Genomic DNA, 18,910 nt, shown 5'->3' with positions numbered 1-18,910 from the left:
GATTTAAAATCTAAATTAATTTGGTCACCAGGGAAAATCCCAAATAATAAAATACTCAAGTCAACTGGAAATTATGGAGATTTTAATTAATATAGAGAGAAGGAATTAAGGAGAAGAGAGAGGAAGAGGAAAGATTTAATTTAAACTGCTCTGGCTCAGGCTGAAGACCTTGGCCAAAGGGGCCTCCATGAGTTCAAGGGAAAAGGAAGTCAGTCTTATCACTCACCACAAGACAACCTCAAGGAAGCTGTTTGAGTGAGGTCCTCCAGGCTGAGTTCCAGGATCGAACTGGCACCCAGGCTGCTCACAGGAAGTGATCAGCCAGATCCACCTCTCCAGGGAAAGAGAGTGAAGGGAGGAAGTGACGTGCCCTATATAGAAGGTTTTATGTCATTTTCCTTCTTCTCATCTGTACCAGTGGTAGCTTAGCTTGACTTAGGACAGCTCTGGGGTCTGTCAGCTGTTTCTGCACATGTCTATCAAAGGCCATCCTCCTAGATACTTAATCCTTAAGTATGTGTGCAGACATTTGTGACCTTGTTAGACTAAGTAGGGTGGAGCAATGTAAAGTTCCCAAGACATTCCTGATCAAGTATCTCCATTGTTATAATTAGGAAATATCTAAATCAAATATTCTAAAGTACAGTCTGAGTAGGGTGGAGTAGTTTTAAAATTCACAATCCCCCCCTAGTGATCATTGGGAGACTAGTCTCCCCATTGATCATTTAACATAATCATCTTGTAGTCCTAAAGCACTCCTAACTACAGATGTATACAATATTCAGTTTCTAAGAGGAAATTACAATAATTAGGGAGGAATAGAACAGATAGAAAGCAAAACCAATATTGGGGCAGTCCCCTTTGGCATAAAAGTGTACATTTACAATAAATGTTCAATCAAACTTCAGTTCAATCAACTACACCCAAAGTTCGTTCTGGATCTTCTTGATGTAGTGTGAGTTTTTATGGCATCTTTCTGCAATAGTTCTTTCTCTGGATTTAGGAGTTAGCAAACTTCTTCCTTAAAGATCTTTTCTCGAACAAAATTCAAAATCTTGAATTTTTATTAAAATACAATCTACCCCTGAAGTGGGTGTTAAGAGACATCCAGTTCAGCTCAGGATGCAATGTTGAGTTATGGGGGTATATGAGTCAATTATCAAAAGAAGAGAAAAACAAACAAACCCCCCAAAAATATAAAGAAAAATAATGGAAGAAAGTTAAACTTTTGGGAGAAAGGAAAAAATTCAAAATCAGAATAAAAATACCAAAATCTATGTATATAAAATGTTGAGAAAGCAAGAATAATTTCATAATAGGCCCTTGTACAGGTTCAATTTAAAGTAATTTTTAGCCCATAAGTCTGTAAGAGAGAATGCAGTAATATTTCACTCACCCATTTGCAGCCAAGACTACAGGAAGTTGCCATAATATAAGAAGAAAAACAACTAGAATTTTTATTTTGATAGGGAAGCATCATTCCCTGGTCTGATTTTTGTCATTCTCAGGGATATATAGGGATCCAGGATGATAGTCAAACTTTGGTACTTGTCTGAGTATTTCACAAAGAGTGTAGATACAAGGAAGTCCTATGACTTAATATATGTCAAGCATCGCAACCTTAAGTCTCACACTAGTTGTTTTGTGTGTGTGTGTGTGTGTGTGTGTGTGTGTGTGTGTGCATGTGTGCTCTTTTTGGCACTATTTAGGTTAAGTCTGTGCTCCTTGTTTTTAACCCATTTCCTAGAATCAGACACAAACATTAGTCATAGTCCCATAACATTTTATCAATAAATGGCAGATTCCCACAGTTTAAAGCTTTATGGGTATGCATTGATATTATAGCAAGTATATATATATATATATATATGTATATATATATATATTTAACATATCACTGTAGGAAAAATAATATTAATTGTATGTACCTTTAGTATAAGAAATGAAAAAAAAGGGAAAAAATCAAATATTCTAATCAAAATAAAAGAAAAGCAATAATAAAAATAAGGGGGGAAATCAGGAACTCAGTGTGTTCTCAAAAAACATTGTCAATGTATTATTATCTCCAATGCATGTGATAGGGTGCAGTCAATCAGTGTCAACAGAAGATACTCTCTTTACATGTGAGCAATGAATCCAAGAGTCCTTCTCTCCAATCTTTATAGATGTTGGAGTAGTCAACAATATTTAGAATGGCCCTTCCCAGGAAGGCTGAGTTGCTCCAGTACTCTGAAAATTCTTAATATACGCTTTGTCTTCCTGGGTTCAGGTCATGAAGAGAAAAGTCTAGTGGTCTGGCTTGTACTGCAGCTCCGGATTCATGAAGTTTATGCAGTTTGTGCTATATAATTCCTGTATATAGGAAGCAATGGTAGTATCTCCCCCTAATAGTGACGTATATGCAGGGGAGAAAGGTTTAACCTGTATAGGTGGATGTCCCAAAAGTATCTCAAATGGTGATATGTGTAGGTCTCCTCTAGGCCTGCTTCTAAGATAAAAGAGGGCCAGAGGGAGAATTTCAGGCCATTTCAGGATCAGAGGTAGGAAGGGTATGGGAATTGAATTGGGCCAGATGGGAAGGAGGGGCAAAGGAAGAAGGGTAGTAGCTGGGGGAAAGAATGCAGAGGGGTTAGGGTTGGAGGCATGAGTAGGGTGTGAACTTAGGGTGGAGGGGGTAGGGTAGGAAGCATGGGCAGAGTGTGAACTTAGATGTGAATTTGGGGTGGAGAGATTGGGATGGTCAGTATGGGTGGGGGGAGGAATGGGTTGGGTAGTAGTAAGTTGGGTATGGGAGGGGCTTGTTTGTGAACTAGGAGCCATATTGTCCAGAGCAGGGTGGGAGAGAGATTCTGATAATGATGAAGTATGGCGAGATAAGTCACTCCTATTCTGGGATGTTCTTAAGTCTCCTTTAATGCTTTTTATAGAAGCTATGATCTCCCCCAAACTTTCCTCTATAAACTCAAGCCGAGTATTTAGTTCTGCATTTTGTTGAATATTAGAAGGAGCAATCAGTTGGTTTGAATGGGAAATGGGTTTTTCAAGGGGAGACTGACCTGAATTTCTTATTTGATTCCATATCTTATGCATGGTATTTTTCAGGACTCTCTTAGAGAGAATTAGATACATTACAGCTCCAACAAGTAAAATCTCTCCCAGAAACCGTGTGGAGTATAGCCATTGCTACACATAGTCTGGGATTATGAAATAGACAAAGAACAATATTTGTACTGTAAAAAGATGTATTTACTGAATGTATTTGCCGAAAAGCCTGAAAATCCAGTTGTTAACTAAGTTGTGAACTGGCTGTAACCACATATTTCTAAAGTCAAACATTAAGTTGCCTATAAGTTTGCCTTTTGTTAGTAGACTCTACTGCCAAGGGTCTTATTTTGTTGTAAATTTTCATAGGGACTTCACAAAACATGTAGGGGAGCATGACAAGGCCAAAACTTTCTACAGGTTTCCCTTACTCCTAAACTAGACAGTTGTTCCCTAAGGGAAAGGAGACTTAGAAACAGCTCTCCCAGCCAGGACCTTAGGACCCTGTTGTTAAGATTTAAAACAGCTGTGTTCTATGTAATTTCAGGAGAAAGGGAGAAAAAAAATCCAAATTTACTTATCTCTGCAGCTGATCAAAATAAGCTATTAAAATCTGTATTTAGGGATAGTCACAGTAAAGAAAAAGTTTAGGAAAGTTAAGAGGATTGAGCGTATTTTGTCACAACTGACGTGGTCAGCCAAAACTGTAAAGGATAATTTTAGCATTGTGATTTAAAATCTAAATTAATTTGGTCACCAGGGAAAATCCCAAATAATAAAATACCCAAGTCAACTGGAAATTATGGAGATTTTAATTAATATAGAGAGAAGGAATTAAGGAGAAGAGAGAGGAAGAGGAAAGATTTAATTTAAACTGCTCTGGCTCAGGCTGAAGACCTTGGCCAAAGGGGCCTCCATGAGTTCAAGGGAAAAGGAAGTCAGTCTTATCACTCACCACAAGACAACCTCAAGGAAGCTGTTTGAGTGAGGTCCTCCAGGCTGAGTTCCAGGATCGAACTGGCACCCAGGCTGCTCACAGGAAGTGATCAGCCAGATCCATCTCTCCAGGGAAAGAGAGTGAAGGGAGGAAGTGACGTGCCCTATATAGAAGGTTTTATGTCATTTTCCTTCTTCTCATCTGTACCAGTGGTAGCTTAGCTTGACTTAGGACAGCTCTGGGGTCTGTCAGCTGTTTCTGCACATGTCTATCAAAGGCCATCCTCCTAGATATTTAATCCTTAAGTATGTGTGCAGACATTTGTGACCTTGTTAGACTAAGTAGGGTGGAGCAATGTAAAGTTCCCAAGACATTCCTGATCAAGTATCTCCATTGTTATAATTAGGAAATATCTAAATCAAATATTCTAAAGTACGGTCTGAGTAGGGTGGAGTAGTTTTTAAAATTCACACATCATTGTCATTTTCTTCAATGAAATTATTGTTTTTATGATTTGTTCTCTAACCAATTTTGGAGCATCATATTATTTAATTTCCAATTAATTTTTGATTTGGCTCTCCATTTACCCTTACTGATAATTATTTTCATTGCGTTATGATCTGAAAAGGTTGCATTTGTTATGCCTGCTTTTCTGCATTTTTTTTGCCATGTTTTTATGACCTAGTACATGGTCAATCTTTGCGAATGTACCATGTGCTGTTGAAAAGAAGGTGTATTCCTTTTTGACCCTATTTATTTTTCTCTTTATATCTATTAACTCTAATTTTTGTAAGATTTCATTCACATCTTTTACCTCTTATTTATTTTTTGATTTGATTTATCTAAATTTGATAGTGGTAGGTTCAGGTCTCCCACTAGTATAGTTTTATTATCTATTTACTCCTTCAATTCTACTAATTTCTCCATTAGAAATTTGGGTGCTATATCATTTGGTGCATACATGTTGATTACTGATATTTCCTTATTGTCTATACTCCCTTTTATCAGGATGTAGTTATCTTCCCTATCCCTTTTAATCAGGCCTATTTTTACTTTGGCTTTGTCAGATATCATGATTGCACCTCCTGCCTTCTTTCTATCAGTTGAGGTCCAATAGGTTTTTTTCTAACCTTGTGAGTATCTACCAGCCTCAGGTGTGTTCCTTGTAGAAAACATATGGTAGGATTTTGGATTCTAATCCACTCTCCTATTTGTTTTCATTTTATGGGTGAGTTCATCTCATTCATGTTCAAAGTTATGATTGTCACTTTTGTATTCTCCAGCATTTTGATATCCTCTCCTAGTTCTGTATTTTCTTCTTTTGCTATATCCTTTTAAACCAGTGGTTTACTTTTAATCAATTCCCCTTATCTTCTCCCTTAATATGCTTCCCTTTCTGGGCCCTCCCTTTTTGTTTCCTTTTCGTTTTTTTAGGGTCTGTTAAATTCCCTCCTCCCTCTCTTTCCCTCCCTTTTTGTAATCCCTCCCTCCTACCCCCCTTAGTTTTCCCTTCTCACTTTCCTGTAGAATAAGATAGAATTCAAGTCACCAATGGATCTAGATGCTCTTTGCAGAATTGATTTCACTGAGAGTAAGGTTTAAGTATTACCTATTAGCACTTTCTTCCTCTCCTTCTTATAAGAGTATTCTTCCCCTCCCCTTCCCATGTGTATCTTTGTGTGATAAAGATTATCCTATTTATTTTATATCTTCAATATCTCTTGGTGCCATCTTTTATTCCCCCCTCCCTTTTTCCTTTTTGCATATCATCTTATAGCCCTTAATGCCCCAATCTCTTCCTGTGAAAAATTCTTCTTATTACTATAATAGTGAATATAATTTTTGAGAGTTACAAATAATATTTTCCCCATATATTAATATACATAATTTGATCTAATTGTTGCCCTTAAAGAAGAGAGTGTGAATAAAAAACATTTTTAACATTTTCCCTCTCTTTCTTATTTAGCTTTTCATGTTTCTCTTGATCTTTGTGTTTGGATATCAAACTTTCCACTTAGTTCTGGTCTTTTTTTTTTTTACAAATAATTGGAAATCTTCTATTTTGTTGAATGCCCATACTTTCCCCTGGAAATATATAGTCAGTTTTGATGGATAGGTGATTCTTGGTTGAAGATCCAGTTCTCTTGCTTTTCTGTTCCAGGCCTTGAGGTCCTTTAGTGTGGAAGCTGCCAGATCTTGTGTGATCCTGAATTGTCTATTTTTGGCTTCTTGTATAATTTTCTCCTTAGCTTGGCAATTAAATTCCTGGGAGTTGTCTTTTGAGGATTTAATGTAGAGAGTGTTCTATGAATTCTTTTAATGTCTATTTTCCCCCCTTGTTCAAGGACATCAGGGCAGTTTTCTTGGATGATTTCTTGTAGTATGGTGTCACGATTTCTGTTTATTTCTGGCTTTTCAAGTAGACCTATGATTCTCAAATTGTCTCTCCTTTGTGACAAGGAAATCACTTTAAAAGACTGATATATATTAATTTAAGGTCGCCAAGGAGTTCAGCTATGTAATTCCTAAATGAAAACTCAAGTCAGCAGTCAACCTTTTATGGAGTTTAATTACAAACAGGATGAAGAAAGGTATTAGAGATAGAGAGAGAGAGGGAGAAAGAAAGGGGAGAGAAGGGAATAGGGCTTAAATACCCCTTCTGTTAGGCTGGGCCAAAAAGCCCAAGCCCTTAGATAGCTGAGGCAAAGAAAGGAGATCAGTCCCTATTACTCACGTGACCAAAATGGAGAAACAGTCTCAGGGGCCTCCACCTCCAGCTTCCTTCAGAGCAGCTTCCTTCAGAGCTAGCACAACCTCTCAGAGCCAAAACCTCTCCAACCAACACCCTCAGTCCTCAGACCCCGCTATCTTTAAGGAAACCATCCAAGTTTCCTCCCCTCAGTTCTCACATCTACCAATCACTGTCCATGTCTTTCCTGTGCCAATGGTGGCTCTACCTTAACCTAGGACTGCCCAGAGGTCTGTGGCTTTGCACATGTCTGTTGAAGGTCATATTCTCAAATAATTAAATCTTGATCTATGCTGCAGCCCTTCCTAAATCCTGTTAGGACTGAGTAGGGTGGAAATTGTATTTTCCAAGGCCTGGTTCTGTCATTCCAAGTATCTCTATTGTATCAATTCTAAAATCAATCATGACTCAAAGAACTTCCTGTTCTATGCTTAAGCATAGGTCAAAGCCCTTTCCATTGTTCAGCAAAAGGTTTCTGTCCTAAAGTAATCTTAAGAAGGGAGGAGGAGGAACCTCCCATGCCAATGGGGTTCACATTCCAATAGACTATCAGTAAGAAATTTTCCAAGTATGAAATTTCCCAATGGTGAAATTTCCAACATTTATAAGTCTAAGAAATTTTGAGGTTTACACCTTGCTCTGTTTTCCTGAGTTGTCATCTTTTCAGTGAGATATTTTATATTTTCTTCTATTTTGTTAGTCTTTTGACTTTGCTCTATTAATTCTTGCTGTTTTGCAAGATCATTGTCTTCCAGTTGCCCAATCCTGGTTTTCTTTTTCAGTTTGGTCTATCCTGTTTTTGGTGACTTCCAGCTGTTTCTCCAATTGGGAGTTCTTGTCCTTTAAACTGTTATTTTCTCTTTGAACTATTTCCCACTTTTCTTGCCAGAAGCTTTCCATCGTTTTGATAAGTTGCAATTGAAATTCTTCAAGCGCTTGTGGACAATTTCCATTTTTTTGGAAGGTTTTGATTTTATTTGAATTTCCTCCTCTATTTCTTCTGTAAAAATTTTTGAGGGTCAATCCCTTCTTTCTGTTTTTCTTGGAATGAGGTTGTTGCTCCTGGGCACAATTTGCCATCATGTTTAGATTTTTCCTTCCCTTTTTAGTAAGAAATCTGAATGAGATGGTCAGGCTCTCTGTGTATGGAGTTAAGGAGCAAGTATTTTGCCTGAGGCATGCTCTTGAATCTCCACAGCTTCTGCTGTTTGCTGCCTTTCTCTGTGTTATCCTCCCGTGAGCACCCAGGGTCTGCACTCTTCAGCCTGCTGGGGTTTCAGGTGTAGCTGCTCTCAGGGGTAGGTCTTTGGTGGTCTTAGTCAGCTTCCAAGGACCTAGAGGTGCCCCTTACTCACTCTAGAGGTGCCCCTCGCTTACTGATTCTGGCACCCGCTGACTCTGATTCTGGCTCTGTAGGTGGAGTCAGGGAGGGTAGATCAGCTCATGGTTTTGGTGGGAGCTTTTTCACCCCCTTATAGTGTGGAAATGTCCAAATCCCACATACCTTCAATGCTGCACCCTACTGTAGAGTCCCTTTGTCCTTATGAATTTGTTTATTTTGGTCTTTTGAGGTAGTCTGTATCGGTGGGTACTGAGGAGAGGAAGAGTTATGTTTACCCGGAAGTCCCATAGATCTCATTTTTAAGTAAAAAAGCAAAACAGGAACAAATACAATATTTAAAATAAAGAACAAGTAAATTTAAATCAACAAACTGACCAGTATTTCAGTGGGAATGATGGGCATACTTTTGGCTAATGAAATGCTCAATGTTCGGTTCCACATTTGTCACTGCTAGCTGTAACAAGTGATGCAGGTGTGCATCAGTTAGTCTATATCTGGTTGGAGATTTCAGATGTTTCATTCTGGAAAATGTCTGTTCACAGATAAAAATGCTGCCAAAGATGGTTTGCATTTTGAGTGCATGGTTCCTGAGATTAGGATATGTCTCAGAGGGGAGAGATGCATAGAAATTAGGCAAGCTGCTTTACTTGAATGTGTCTTTCAGAGTCACAATTCTACAGTTTAGCCAGTTCTATTTGGTAAATTGTATCCACATTTTCAATGTCAATAGAAAATGGGTTACGGAAAAGCTGTATGTCCTGTTCATGGAGATGAAGCTCTTTAAATCTGAACTGGAACTCCTTTTGCAACTTTTCCAGTGAATCCACACATGTTTCTTTTGGGAATGCAATCAAGAGTTATTCCGCTAACAGATTTTGAGTTAAAGGGAGATGGCAGAAATTTCCTCCTTCACTTGTTTGATAAGTAGGCCTAATTTTATTTCAGATGCTTTCACATGTGATTGTATATCACAGATGAGCTTTCCGTTTCCTTGAAGTTGCACATTGAAACTGTTGAGTAGCTCTGTTACATCTGTCAGAAAGGCAAGGTGCCATTTCAATTCTGCATCATTGAGTCATCTGGTACTTTGTTTTTTGAAAGCATAAAAGCTATAATCTGTAGAAGTAAGTCATAGAAATGTCTCAAAACTCTTCCTCAACTTAGCCAACAGACTTCTGTGTGATACAAAACATCTTCATAGGCAACATTCAGCTCAGACAGAAATTCCTGAAATTGTCTGTGGTTTAGTGCATGAGCTCTAATGAAGTTAACACAAGATACTACAATTTTCATAACAGAGTCCCACTTCAGTGATTTACTACATAGCAGTGCTTGTTGGTGGATGAGGCAGTGTATTGTTATTGAATGAGAATGGTTACGTTTGTCCACTCTTGTTTAATGCGAGCTATTACTCCTTTCTTAGACCCCCACCATGCTAAGAGCACCATCATTTGTCACACTGGCTAGTTTAGCCCAGTCCAGCTCCAAATCCTTCACAGTTTAGGAAACCTTTTCATAGATATCCTCTCCTGTAGTTGTTCCTTTGATGCTTTGCAGTGCAGCAAGCTCTTCTGTGACTTCGAAATTGTCATTTGTCCCACAAATAAAAATTAGAAGTTGTGTAGAATCATAAACAGCATTGCTCTCATCGAGTGCCAAGGAAAAATAGGAAAGTTTTCTTGTGTAGTTTTGCAAATGCTGCATTGTGTCCCATTTCTTCAATCCTTCATGTAATTGTAAATCCTGAAAGATTAACTGTGCTAAATAAGTCTGCCTTTTCTGAACATATCTCTTTGGCAACAGAAAGAAGGCACTCTAACAAATTATCCCTCCACAAATGGTCTGCCAGTGCATGCTATTAGTTTGGCAACTTGAAAACCTGCTCGTAGTGATGGAACATTTAGCTGCTTCTGCTTCACAAAAGTGTTTTGCTGAGTTGTCAATGTATTTTTCAGTTTTAATATTTTATCTTTTTTCACATCTCTGACCAAACAATCATATTTATCTTTATGTTGAGTTTGATAGTGTCGACACAAATTGTTTTCTTTGAACACAGATACTATATTCTGGCATATCAAACCCATAGCTCTTTCCTTGTACTGCACGAAAAAGTAATCATAAGTCCACTGTTCTTTGAATATCCTACACTCTGAGTCAATTTTTCTCTTTTTTGACATCATTGTTTCCTAGGGATTTCAAATTGCTATTGAATATATATATATATATATATATATATATATATACACTTGTATGTATATACATGTGTATATACACATATATACATGTGTATATAATATACATATATATATACACACACAGCCCTATAAAAACAATATACCAACAATAATTTTGTCCACACAGAGGCCTACAGACTGCACTGCCCATCACTGATCTGTGTCCATCAATGCAGCCTTCCCAGTCCACATCATTTCAGCCTCCCCAGTAGCCATATTGGTGGAACTCCACTTTTACCTCAGGCTCACACTGGTGCAGTGCAGGAACCGGCATGATTACAGAGCCAGTTCCTCCACCACCTTTCCAGTTCACACTACCCTGTGCGAACCGCACTGTGATCTGTGACCTCACATAGGAATCTGAGTGCATGGGTAAGGCCCCTATTATAGGGTCCATTATGTTGTGCATCTGGGGGAGTATGGGGGCCATTGTACTACCATGTTTCCCTGAAAATAAGACACTGTCTTATATTAATTTGTCCCCCCCCCCCAAAACAGGGGGTGTCTTATAAAACACCCAATGATAGTCATGGGCTTCTCACAGTAGAGGCCCACCGCTGATGTCACAGGCCAGATCCACTGCTATCCAATGCCTGTATACAGTACTGGAGGTGGTGCTGGGCCTGTGACACTGAGACTGCAGCACTGGCTGGGATGGGCCTGTCACACCTTGCACAGGCCCATCACCACCACCACTGTACCGGGCAGCAGTATACACAGTACAGAATCCCCTCCCCCAGATCACAGCTCACCATGCTGACATCTTCCATTGCGCAGCCACATAATCCTTTGTGCTCATTCTCATTCAGTTACTCTCAGAAAAAGGCACCATGCAAAGGATTACATCACCGGAAGTAGTACTGAATGGGAGTGCTGAGGCGCCGCCACATACAGTACTCCAGTATCCTGTGCTCCTCTCACTGACCACCAATGAAAGAGGTGCCCCTTCTGGAAGTGTGGTGGGAGCCAGATAAATTGCCTCAGGGGGCTGCATATGGCCCACGGGCCATAGTTTGGGGACCCCTGCTCTAAAGGCACAAGCCCACTCTGTTAGCTCTCTTGGTAGTTTTTGTAAGTGATGGAAAAGCAGGACAAGAATGAAGGGTAAGACCATGTGGGAGAAGATTACCCACCATCTGCATACACTGCCACTAGATCTTGCTAGGATCTTATGTTTCAGAGAATTTTCTGAAAAATGGTGTTCACACCAAGCTTCACACACACACACACACACACACACACACACACACACACACACACACACAGTCTATTCAGAATGAAGACAAACCTTACAATCCATCTAGTAGATAGATAAAACACATTTCTTTTTTTTTTTTACATTTTGGTAGCTTTTTTAATGGAGGATAATATAGACAAAGTTAGCACAACAAGAGGTATTTCAATTTGCAAGAGTAGAAGGAGAGGTCTTTATTTTACTTTTCAAAATTGATTTTTCCTGATTGCTTGCTTCACTCTCTATCATTGTTCATGTAGATCTTTTCAAGGTTCTTAGAATCACATTTGCTATTTAATATTGCATTACATTCATTCATATACTACAATCTGTTTATCCATTTCCTCAGTTGTTGGGGAAAATCTACTTTGTTTACAATTCTTTGTTGTCACAAAAAGTGCTGCTATGAATATTTTCTTTTATTAGGGGACTTCCTTCTTTAAAGGCTATTGTCTTCTTGATATATAAGCCTAATAATGGAATCTTTGAATCAAAGGCTATGGACATTTTAGTCACTTTATTTGCATAAACTCCAAAATGGTTGTATTGATTCACTGCTCCAATAATAAATGTACCAATGTGCCATTGCCTTCCTACAACCTCCTAAAATATTCTTTCATCATCTTTGCCAGTTTGCAAGGTGTGAAGTAAAATTTCAGGGTTGTTTTTATTTTATTTCTCTTATTAGTGTTAGTTGGAATATTCTTTTTCTTATGGTGGTATAATAGGTTACAATTTTTCTTGGAGAACTTTTTTATGCATATGCTTTGACCACTTAGCTATTGGGGAATGTCTTTTGGTCTTGTAATATCTGTTACTTGTTTATATTTGTGGGATACCAAACTCTTAGAGAAATTGGATAATTTGAATATTTTCACATTTGATTGTTTTCTTTCTTGTCCTAAGTGATTTTATTTGGTGTAGGAGCTTTTCTATTTGTCACAAAGTTATCCGTTTTGTGATCTGCAGTTGATTCAAATATTTGTTTAATTAAGAACACATCTACCAAGAGCTGTGAGAAGACATATGATCTGCTTCTTTTCTAATTCATAGTATACTCTGACATTTAATATTAAAATTACATATCCATTTATAATGTGTTGTGGAATATAGTGTAAGGTATCAGTCTAAACTTAATTCTGTGAGACTTCTTTTCAGTTTTTTTTTTTAAATAAAAAAGGTAGTTCTTTCCTAAGTAAGTTATAGCTTTAGTTTATCAAAACCTGGGTTATTGAGTTCCACTGTTTTTGATTTTCTTTTGTGTAGTCTGTTCCATTGCTCTACTTGACTATTTAAAAAAATCCTTCCCTTTTGTCTTAGAATTGATACTAAGTATAAGTGTCAATACAAAAGAGTGGTAAGGGCTAGGCAATTGGGGTTAAATGACTTGTCCGTGGTCATACAGCTAAGAAGTATCTGATGCTAGATTTGAATTCAGGATCTCCCTTCTCCAGGCCTGCCTCTCTGTCCACTGAGTCATCTAGCTGTCCCTGTCTCATTTTTTTTAAACCAGTATCTGATGGTTTAATTTTTTTTTAATTTTAATAGCAATTTCCCCCATAAGTTTTCCCAAGTTATAAGATCCATATTGTTTCCTTTCCTTTTTCCTTCCCCCATCCTGTAGCTGACAAGCAATTAACAGATTTTGATGACTGTTTCTTTATGATATAATTTGAAGTCTAGAAATGTGCCTATCCCCCCCTTTATTACTTTCATCTTTTTATCATTTCCCTTGATATTCTAGACCTTTTAATTTTTACAAATTAATTTTGTTACTGCTTTAATTTCTCTAAAGTATCTCTTTGACAACTTGATTGGTATAAGATTAAAAATGTAAACTAACTTTGGTAGTATTATCACTTTTATTATATTGGCACAGCTCAGTCTTGAACACTCATTCCTTCAGCTATTTTAATTGTTCTTTATTTAATGATAGTTTCTTAACTGGCTAATTTTTTAGATAATTTCCAGTCCTATGATTCCATTTGAAACATAGGTTGATTTATATGCAACCCATAATAAATGAAAATGAATTTAGCCTAATGGTTATGAAATCTTTATTTTCTATTGTTTCAGTATTTTTAGAGTTTTTGCATCGTTCTTCAGAAGCTTCCATTAGTTGGCTTTACCATGCACTATTTTTTTTCTTTGTAAATTATTCAGGACAGACATTAAATCAGAAATGGATGTGGATATTGGAGACTTGACATGGGAACAGAAGGAAAAAGTTTTGAGATTACTTTTTGCAAAAATGAATGGTAAACTCCCAAAGTAAGTCCCTGATTCTGCATATAATGGTAATCATTTAAGATCAAGTTATGTTAACTCCTGGAAACCAAACAAAATAGGGAGCCTGAGCTGGTATGGTGTTATTTAGAGGTATAGTTGGGAATAAAGGATCATGGTTATGTTCTAGAGATTTGAAAGAACTGTAACAATTTTTAGACCAAAAAATTAGGGAAGCCAATTGAGTAAACTTCATAGGAAAAATTAAGAACAGCAAAAGTGTTGGGGGAGGGTGGAAAAAGAAATCTTCAGTTTAGATATTCCAAATATCTAAAGATGTAATTCTGATATTCTGATAATAGAGGTAATTATATATTAGGAAATGGTTAGAATTCTATCCAGATAGTGATAAAGGTACAAGATACATAATGAACTTAAATGGGGGGGGGGTGTATTTCTTTTTTAAATAAATAAGAAAAATTAAGTTTTGGGCAGTTTATATTCTTACATTTCACAAATTTAGTTTTGTCCAGTGTTTTACTTAAATCATACCATTCTGAGGCTTAAAATGCAACTGTTGCTTCAGTTCCTCAATGGTTCCAATGTGATTTACAAGTCATATGTATTTTTGCAATCCTACATGATGGTTGCCATTGTCTTCTCACCAATTTCCTAGGAACTATATTGACAAGTCCATAAAGACATCCTAGGCATTGAGGCAAAAGCAGTCAGAAGAGACACATTTGCAGATCTGCCTCAGACCCTTAGTGAGGGCCGGTCTTGACCTTATAGATCTAATAAATCATGTCTTAGGACATTTGGCTTTTTCAATTGTCTGAGAACATCCTAACTAGTTATCATAGACCTTGAGCTCTTTCTCGGGGACAAGACATTCTTCTACATCCTATTACCATTGTACTCCTAAGAATTTCCTATGTCAATGATAAGCAGACCAAAGAGGACTTTGAAGATTAGTATTTGATGATGTAGGATACCTGTGTATTTTAATTGGCCTGTGTACTTTTAATTGATACTTAAGAATGTATGTTTTTGACATGTTACCTTCTCCTTGATATATCATAATCCTTTGATCATATTGTGTGGAAACTGTATATATACTGGAACGTTATGCTCAATAAATCAGATTCTGTGATCCCTTTCACAAGCCTTCTTAGATCCCATAAACACTCAATTGTGTCTGATTAGATTCTGCGCATCTTTCTATCTTTCTGTCTCTCTTGCTTTGTCTCTTTAAGATCACAGCCTGCCATACACATACTCTGAGTTCTTAGCTCAGCCATGTCTGCTGGCCAGAACCCACACTATAATTTAAATCCCAATCAGCAGAGCTCACAGCAACCAGCTGGGTGGGGGCTGGGCTTTCCCTGAACTCTCACAGCAGCTTCCTCATATTCTTAAGCAACTACTCAAAAACTCATGGAAAGGGGTTTTCCCTCGACCCCCTGCCGCTATACAACCTGCTAAACCTTCCCTCCAGGTATTTAACAGTTCTGTGGTACCATCTATTGTTGTTCCTTACTCTTGATTCTTGATATGATCTTATTTCCCAATCCTCATTTGATAACTTTTAGACCCGGGCCAGATTAAAATGTAATGGGGAAATATTTTTTTCAGTTGTGTCTAACTCTTTGTGAGCCCTTTTGAAGTTTTCTTGGCAAAAATAACTGGAGTTGTTTGCATTTCCTTCTTGCCCAGGGTCACATAGCTAGGAAGTGTGTAAGACTTGATTTGGACTTGGGAAGATGAGTCGTCCTGACTCTGGGCTTGGCACTCAAGTCACTTAATCCTGATTACCTAGTCCTTGACCCTCTTGTTTTAGAATTGATAACTAAGACAGAAGGTAAGTTTTTTCAAATTTTTATTTTTAAAAAAGAAACAAGGATTGGAAAAGGTGCATTTCTCTCTTCAGAGAAAAAATGAGAGTGGGAAAGAGGTGAAGGAGGAGAAAGTCTGTTCACTAGTTCTGTTCATAGCAGCTTGATTGGCTCCAGAAGTTCTGTGGCTTCCACTTAGATTAGCTATTGTCTTTGTCTTAGTTCGCAGCTTGTGCTCCTGTACAAGTTTGTGCATTGTGGCATTGGCAGCTTGCCCTCTCATCTCTGTCCTTTCTGTTCCATGCTTTGGTCCAGCTGTGGCTCCTACTTTTCAGGGATGGGGGTGGTTCCCAGCATGTTCCTACACAAGTCCCATGCTTGGTCCAGCTTCCTTGATTAGCCAAACTGTCCTAGATATTTTTTGAATGTAACATTTGCTTTCTTGTCTCTGTTTCCAAGTGTGGAATTCTTCTAAAGGGATTTAGTGATTTCTAGTCCATCTAATTTCCATTTCTAATCCATCACTCACTTATCTATCAGGTCATTATTCCTGCTCTTGTTTCATACTTTCTCCCTTCCCAAGTTCAGTTATATAGTTAATCAGTTCAACTATCATACTCTACTCTTGAATTCCTTCTCCTTTTTCCTGACATGGGTCATTCTTAATAAAACCCAACCATAGATTTTTTTTAAACGCTTGCCTTCTGTCTTAGAATTGATACTAAGTATCAACTCCAAGGCAGAAGGGTGGTAAGGGCTAGTCAATAGGGGTTAAATGACTTGCCCAGGATAACACAGCTAGGAAGTTTCTGAGGCCAGATTTAAACATAGCTCCAACAGACTTCAAGCCTGGCTGTCTATCCACTGAGCCACCTAGCTGCTCCCTTCCTATTACTTACCTACACACAAGCTTTTATTGAACAGTTAGAAGAAATTGGTATCCCTCTCTTTAATTTCTTCCTATTTACAGCCTCCTTTTCTGCCTCTTAATTGCATCCCTATTCTTAAAAAACCCCCAGACCTTTAGTAGATCCTTTCACACCATCACATTCTTGTCTTCTAAGAACACTCCTTTCATTCACAGACAAAAAAAGCTGTTTTTTGTTGCCTCAGCTTGCAACCTTCTCACTCACTGAGTGTTACCATTCAACTGAAACTGTTCTCTACAATTACCAATAATATCTTTTTTTTAAATTAAAAATTCAAATGAGAAGAAATCCCTGCCCCCCACATCTCCCTGCCATGAATAACAAAGGCAAAAATATTGAAACGTGTAGTCAAGCAAAACAAATTTCCACATTGCCCATATCGGGAAATTTGTGTAAGTCTCATTCTGTATTTTGAGTCCAATACACTTTTTTGGGAGGTAGGTAGCATTCATCAGTCTTAAGGAATCATGATTATTTCTTGGGTTGATAGAATTCTTTAGGCTTTCAAAATTGTTCATTTTTTCATGTTGATGTTATGGTATAAATTGTTCTCTTGGTTTTACTTGTAATGGGGAAATTTAGGTCTCTGGGAGAGGGTTATAATATTGTAATGGCTAAAATGTGGTTATTTTATTTATTTAAAGGAAAGTAGTATAGAAGTAAAATGTTGATGTTATGGTATAAATTGTTCTCTTGGTTTTACTCCATTCTGCATCATCCAGGTCTTCCCAGGTTTTTCTGGAAACATCCTTTTAGCCATTTCTTACAGCAGAACAGAATTCCATTATATTCATGTACACTGTTTTTGTTCAGCCATTCCCCACTGATGGGCCCATCATCTTAGTTTCAGATTGTTTACTTGCCAAATCTGATGGTATTTTCCCAAACCTCATCCAGCGTGCTACATTTGATGACTGAATATCCTCTCTTCCGGACCGATGGTTTCCTCTCTGAGCTTTTGTGACATTTTTTCCTTTGTTCTTTTCCCTGACTCCTCCTTCTTAAGGTCTTCTTTGCTGGATCATCTTCCATATCCTCTTTCCCAACTTTGGGTGTGTCCTAAAGGTAATGTCTTGCACTCTCTTCTTTCTCACCAACTTACCTAGGTTTAATAATTTTGCAGTTGCATACATAACCCCCAGAGCTTTAATTCTATTTCACCAAGAGTCTATTAGACATTTCTAATTGGTGTTAGCCTGTAAGCTTTCAAACTCAACACATCTAAAATAGAATTTATCTTTTCCCCCAAGTCATGTCTCTTCTGAATTTCTCCATTTCCTTCCAATTACCAAGATCTAGAACCTCAATCATCTTTTTTTTTTTTAAACCCTTACCTTCCGTCTTGGAGTCAATTGGCTCCAAGGCAGAAGAGTGGTAAGGGCTAGGCAATGGGGGTCAAGTGACTTGCCCAGGGTCACACAGCTGGGAAGTGTCTGAGGCCAGATTTGAACCTAGGACCTCCTGTCTCTAGGCCTGGCTCTCAATCCACTAAGCTACCCAGCTGCCCCCCTCAATCATCTTTGACTCTTTATTCTTTCTTACTCCCCTCTTCAATATCTAATTAGTTGCTATATCTTATTGATTCTCCCTCAGTAATATCTCTTAAATCTGTCCCCTTCTCTTCACTCATATGACCATTATATCCTCTCACCTCTCACCTGGACTTTTACAATAGCTTCCTAATTGGCCTCTCTGCCTTTAGTCTTTTACTTCATATTTTAAATCGTTACTGATATTACTAAAGCACAAGTCTCATTATGTCACTCCGTTGAACAAATTCCACTGGCTCCTGAATACTTCTAAAAATCAAATACAAACTCCTCTGTTTGACATTTAAAGTCCTTTATAACCTGGCTGCAGCCTGAGTGTCCAGCCTTATTATACTTACTCCCTCTTCATGCACTCTACATTCTAGTCAAACTAGGTTTCTTGGTATTACTTACGTATTACATTTCATCTCTACACAACATACCTTTGCCCAGGTTGTTTCCTAAGCCTGGAATTCCTCACTACCAGCTCTAGTGGAAATCACAAGCAGGTCTGTTAAAAAAAATAAACCTAGCTACCTGTGATTCAAAATTCTGAATGTAACCAATTAGAATCTACCTATTTGAAGCTTGTGCTTCGTTTATCAGTTTGAGAGTATAGCTGCAATGCAGGACACATAAAGACAGCAAATGCCATCTTTGTTTTTTCCCCCCCATAGGAAATGCAAACCAACATCTATCCCTCCAGTTCCAGAATATGTTTCTCTCACCTGTAAAGACAAAGACACTTTGGGGTAAGTAATCTTCTGTGCTAGGTATCAAGTATTTGTTAACTTACTGGATTGTTGAAGAAAATAGTGAAATACTCAATTGTGTTCATATTGGAACTAAAGTC

General features: G+C 37.8%; 1 protein-coding gene across 3 annotated transcripts in view; it reads left to right on the top strand.

The window, feature by feature from the left end:
* Nucleotides 1-18,910, top strand: part of BBOF1 (basal body orientation factor 1) — a 106,234-nt gene that overhangs the window by 83,494 nt on the left and 3,830 nt on the right. For all 3 annotated transcript variants that reach the window (XM_056820874.1, XM_056820875.1, XM_016433053.2), the window contains exons 9-10: nt 13,702-13,809; nt 18,735-18,809. In XM_056820874.1, coding sequence (XP_056676852.1) covers nt 13,702-13,809; nt 18,735-18,809 — 183 coding nt within the window. The remainder of the gene's footprint in view (nt 1-13,701; nt 13,810-18,734; nt 18,810-18,910) is intronic.

Source organism: Monodelphis domestica, chromosome 1 (assembly GCF_027887165.1).
Source record: "Monodelphis domestica isolate mMonDom1 chromosome 1, mMonDom1.pri, whole genome shotgun sequence".
NCBI classification, from domain to species: domain Eukaryota; kingdom Metazoa; phylum Chordata; class Mammalia; order Didelphimorphia; family Didelphidae; genus Monodelphis; species Monodelphis domestica.
This window is presented reverse-complemented; position numbering and strand designations above follow the sequence as displayed.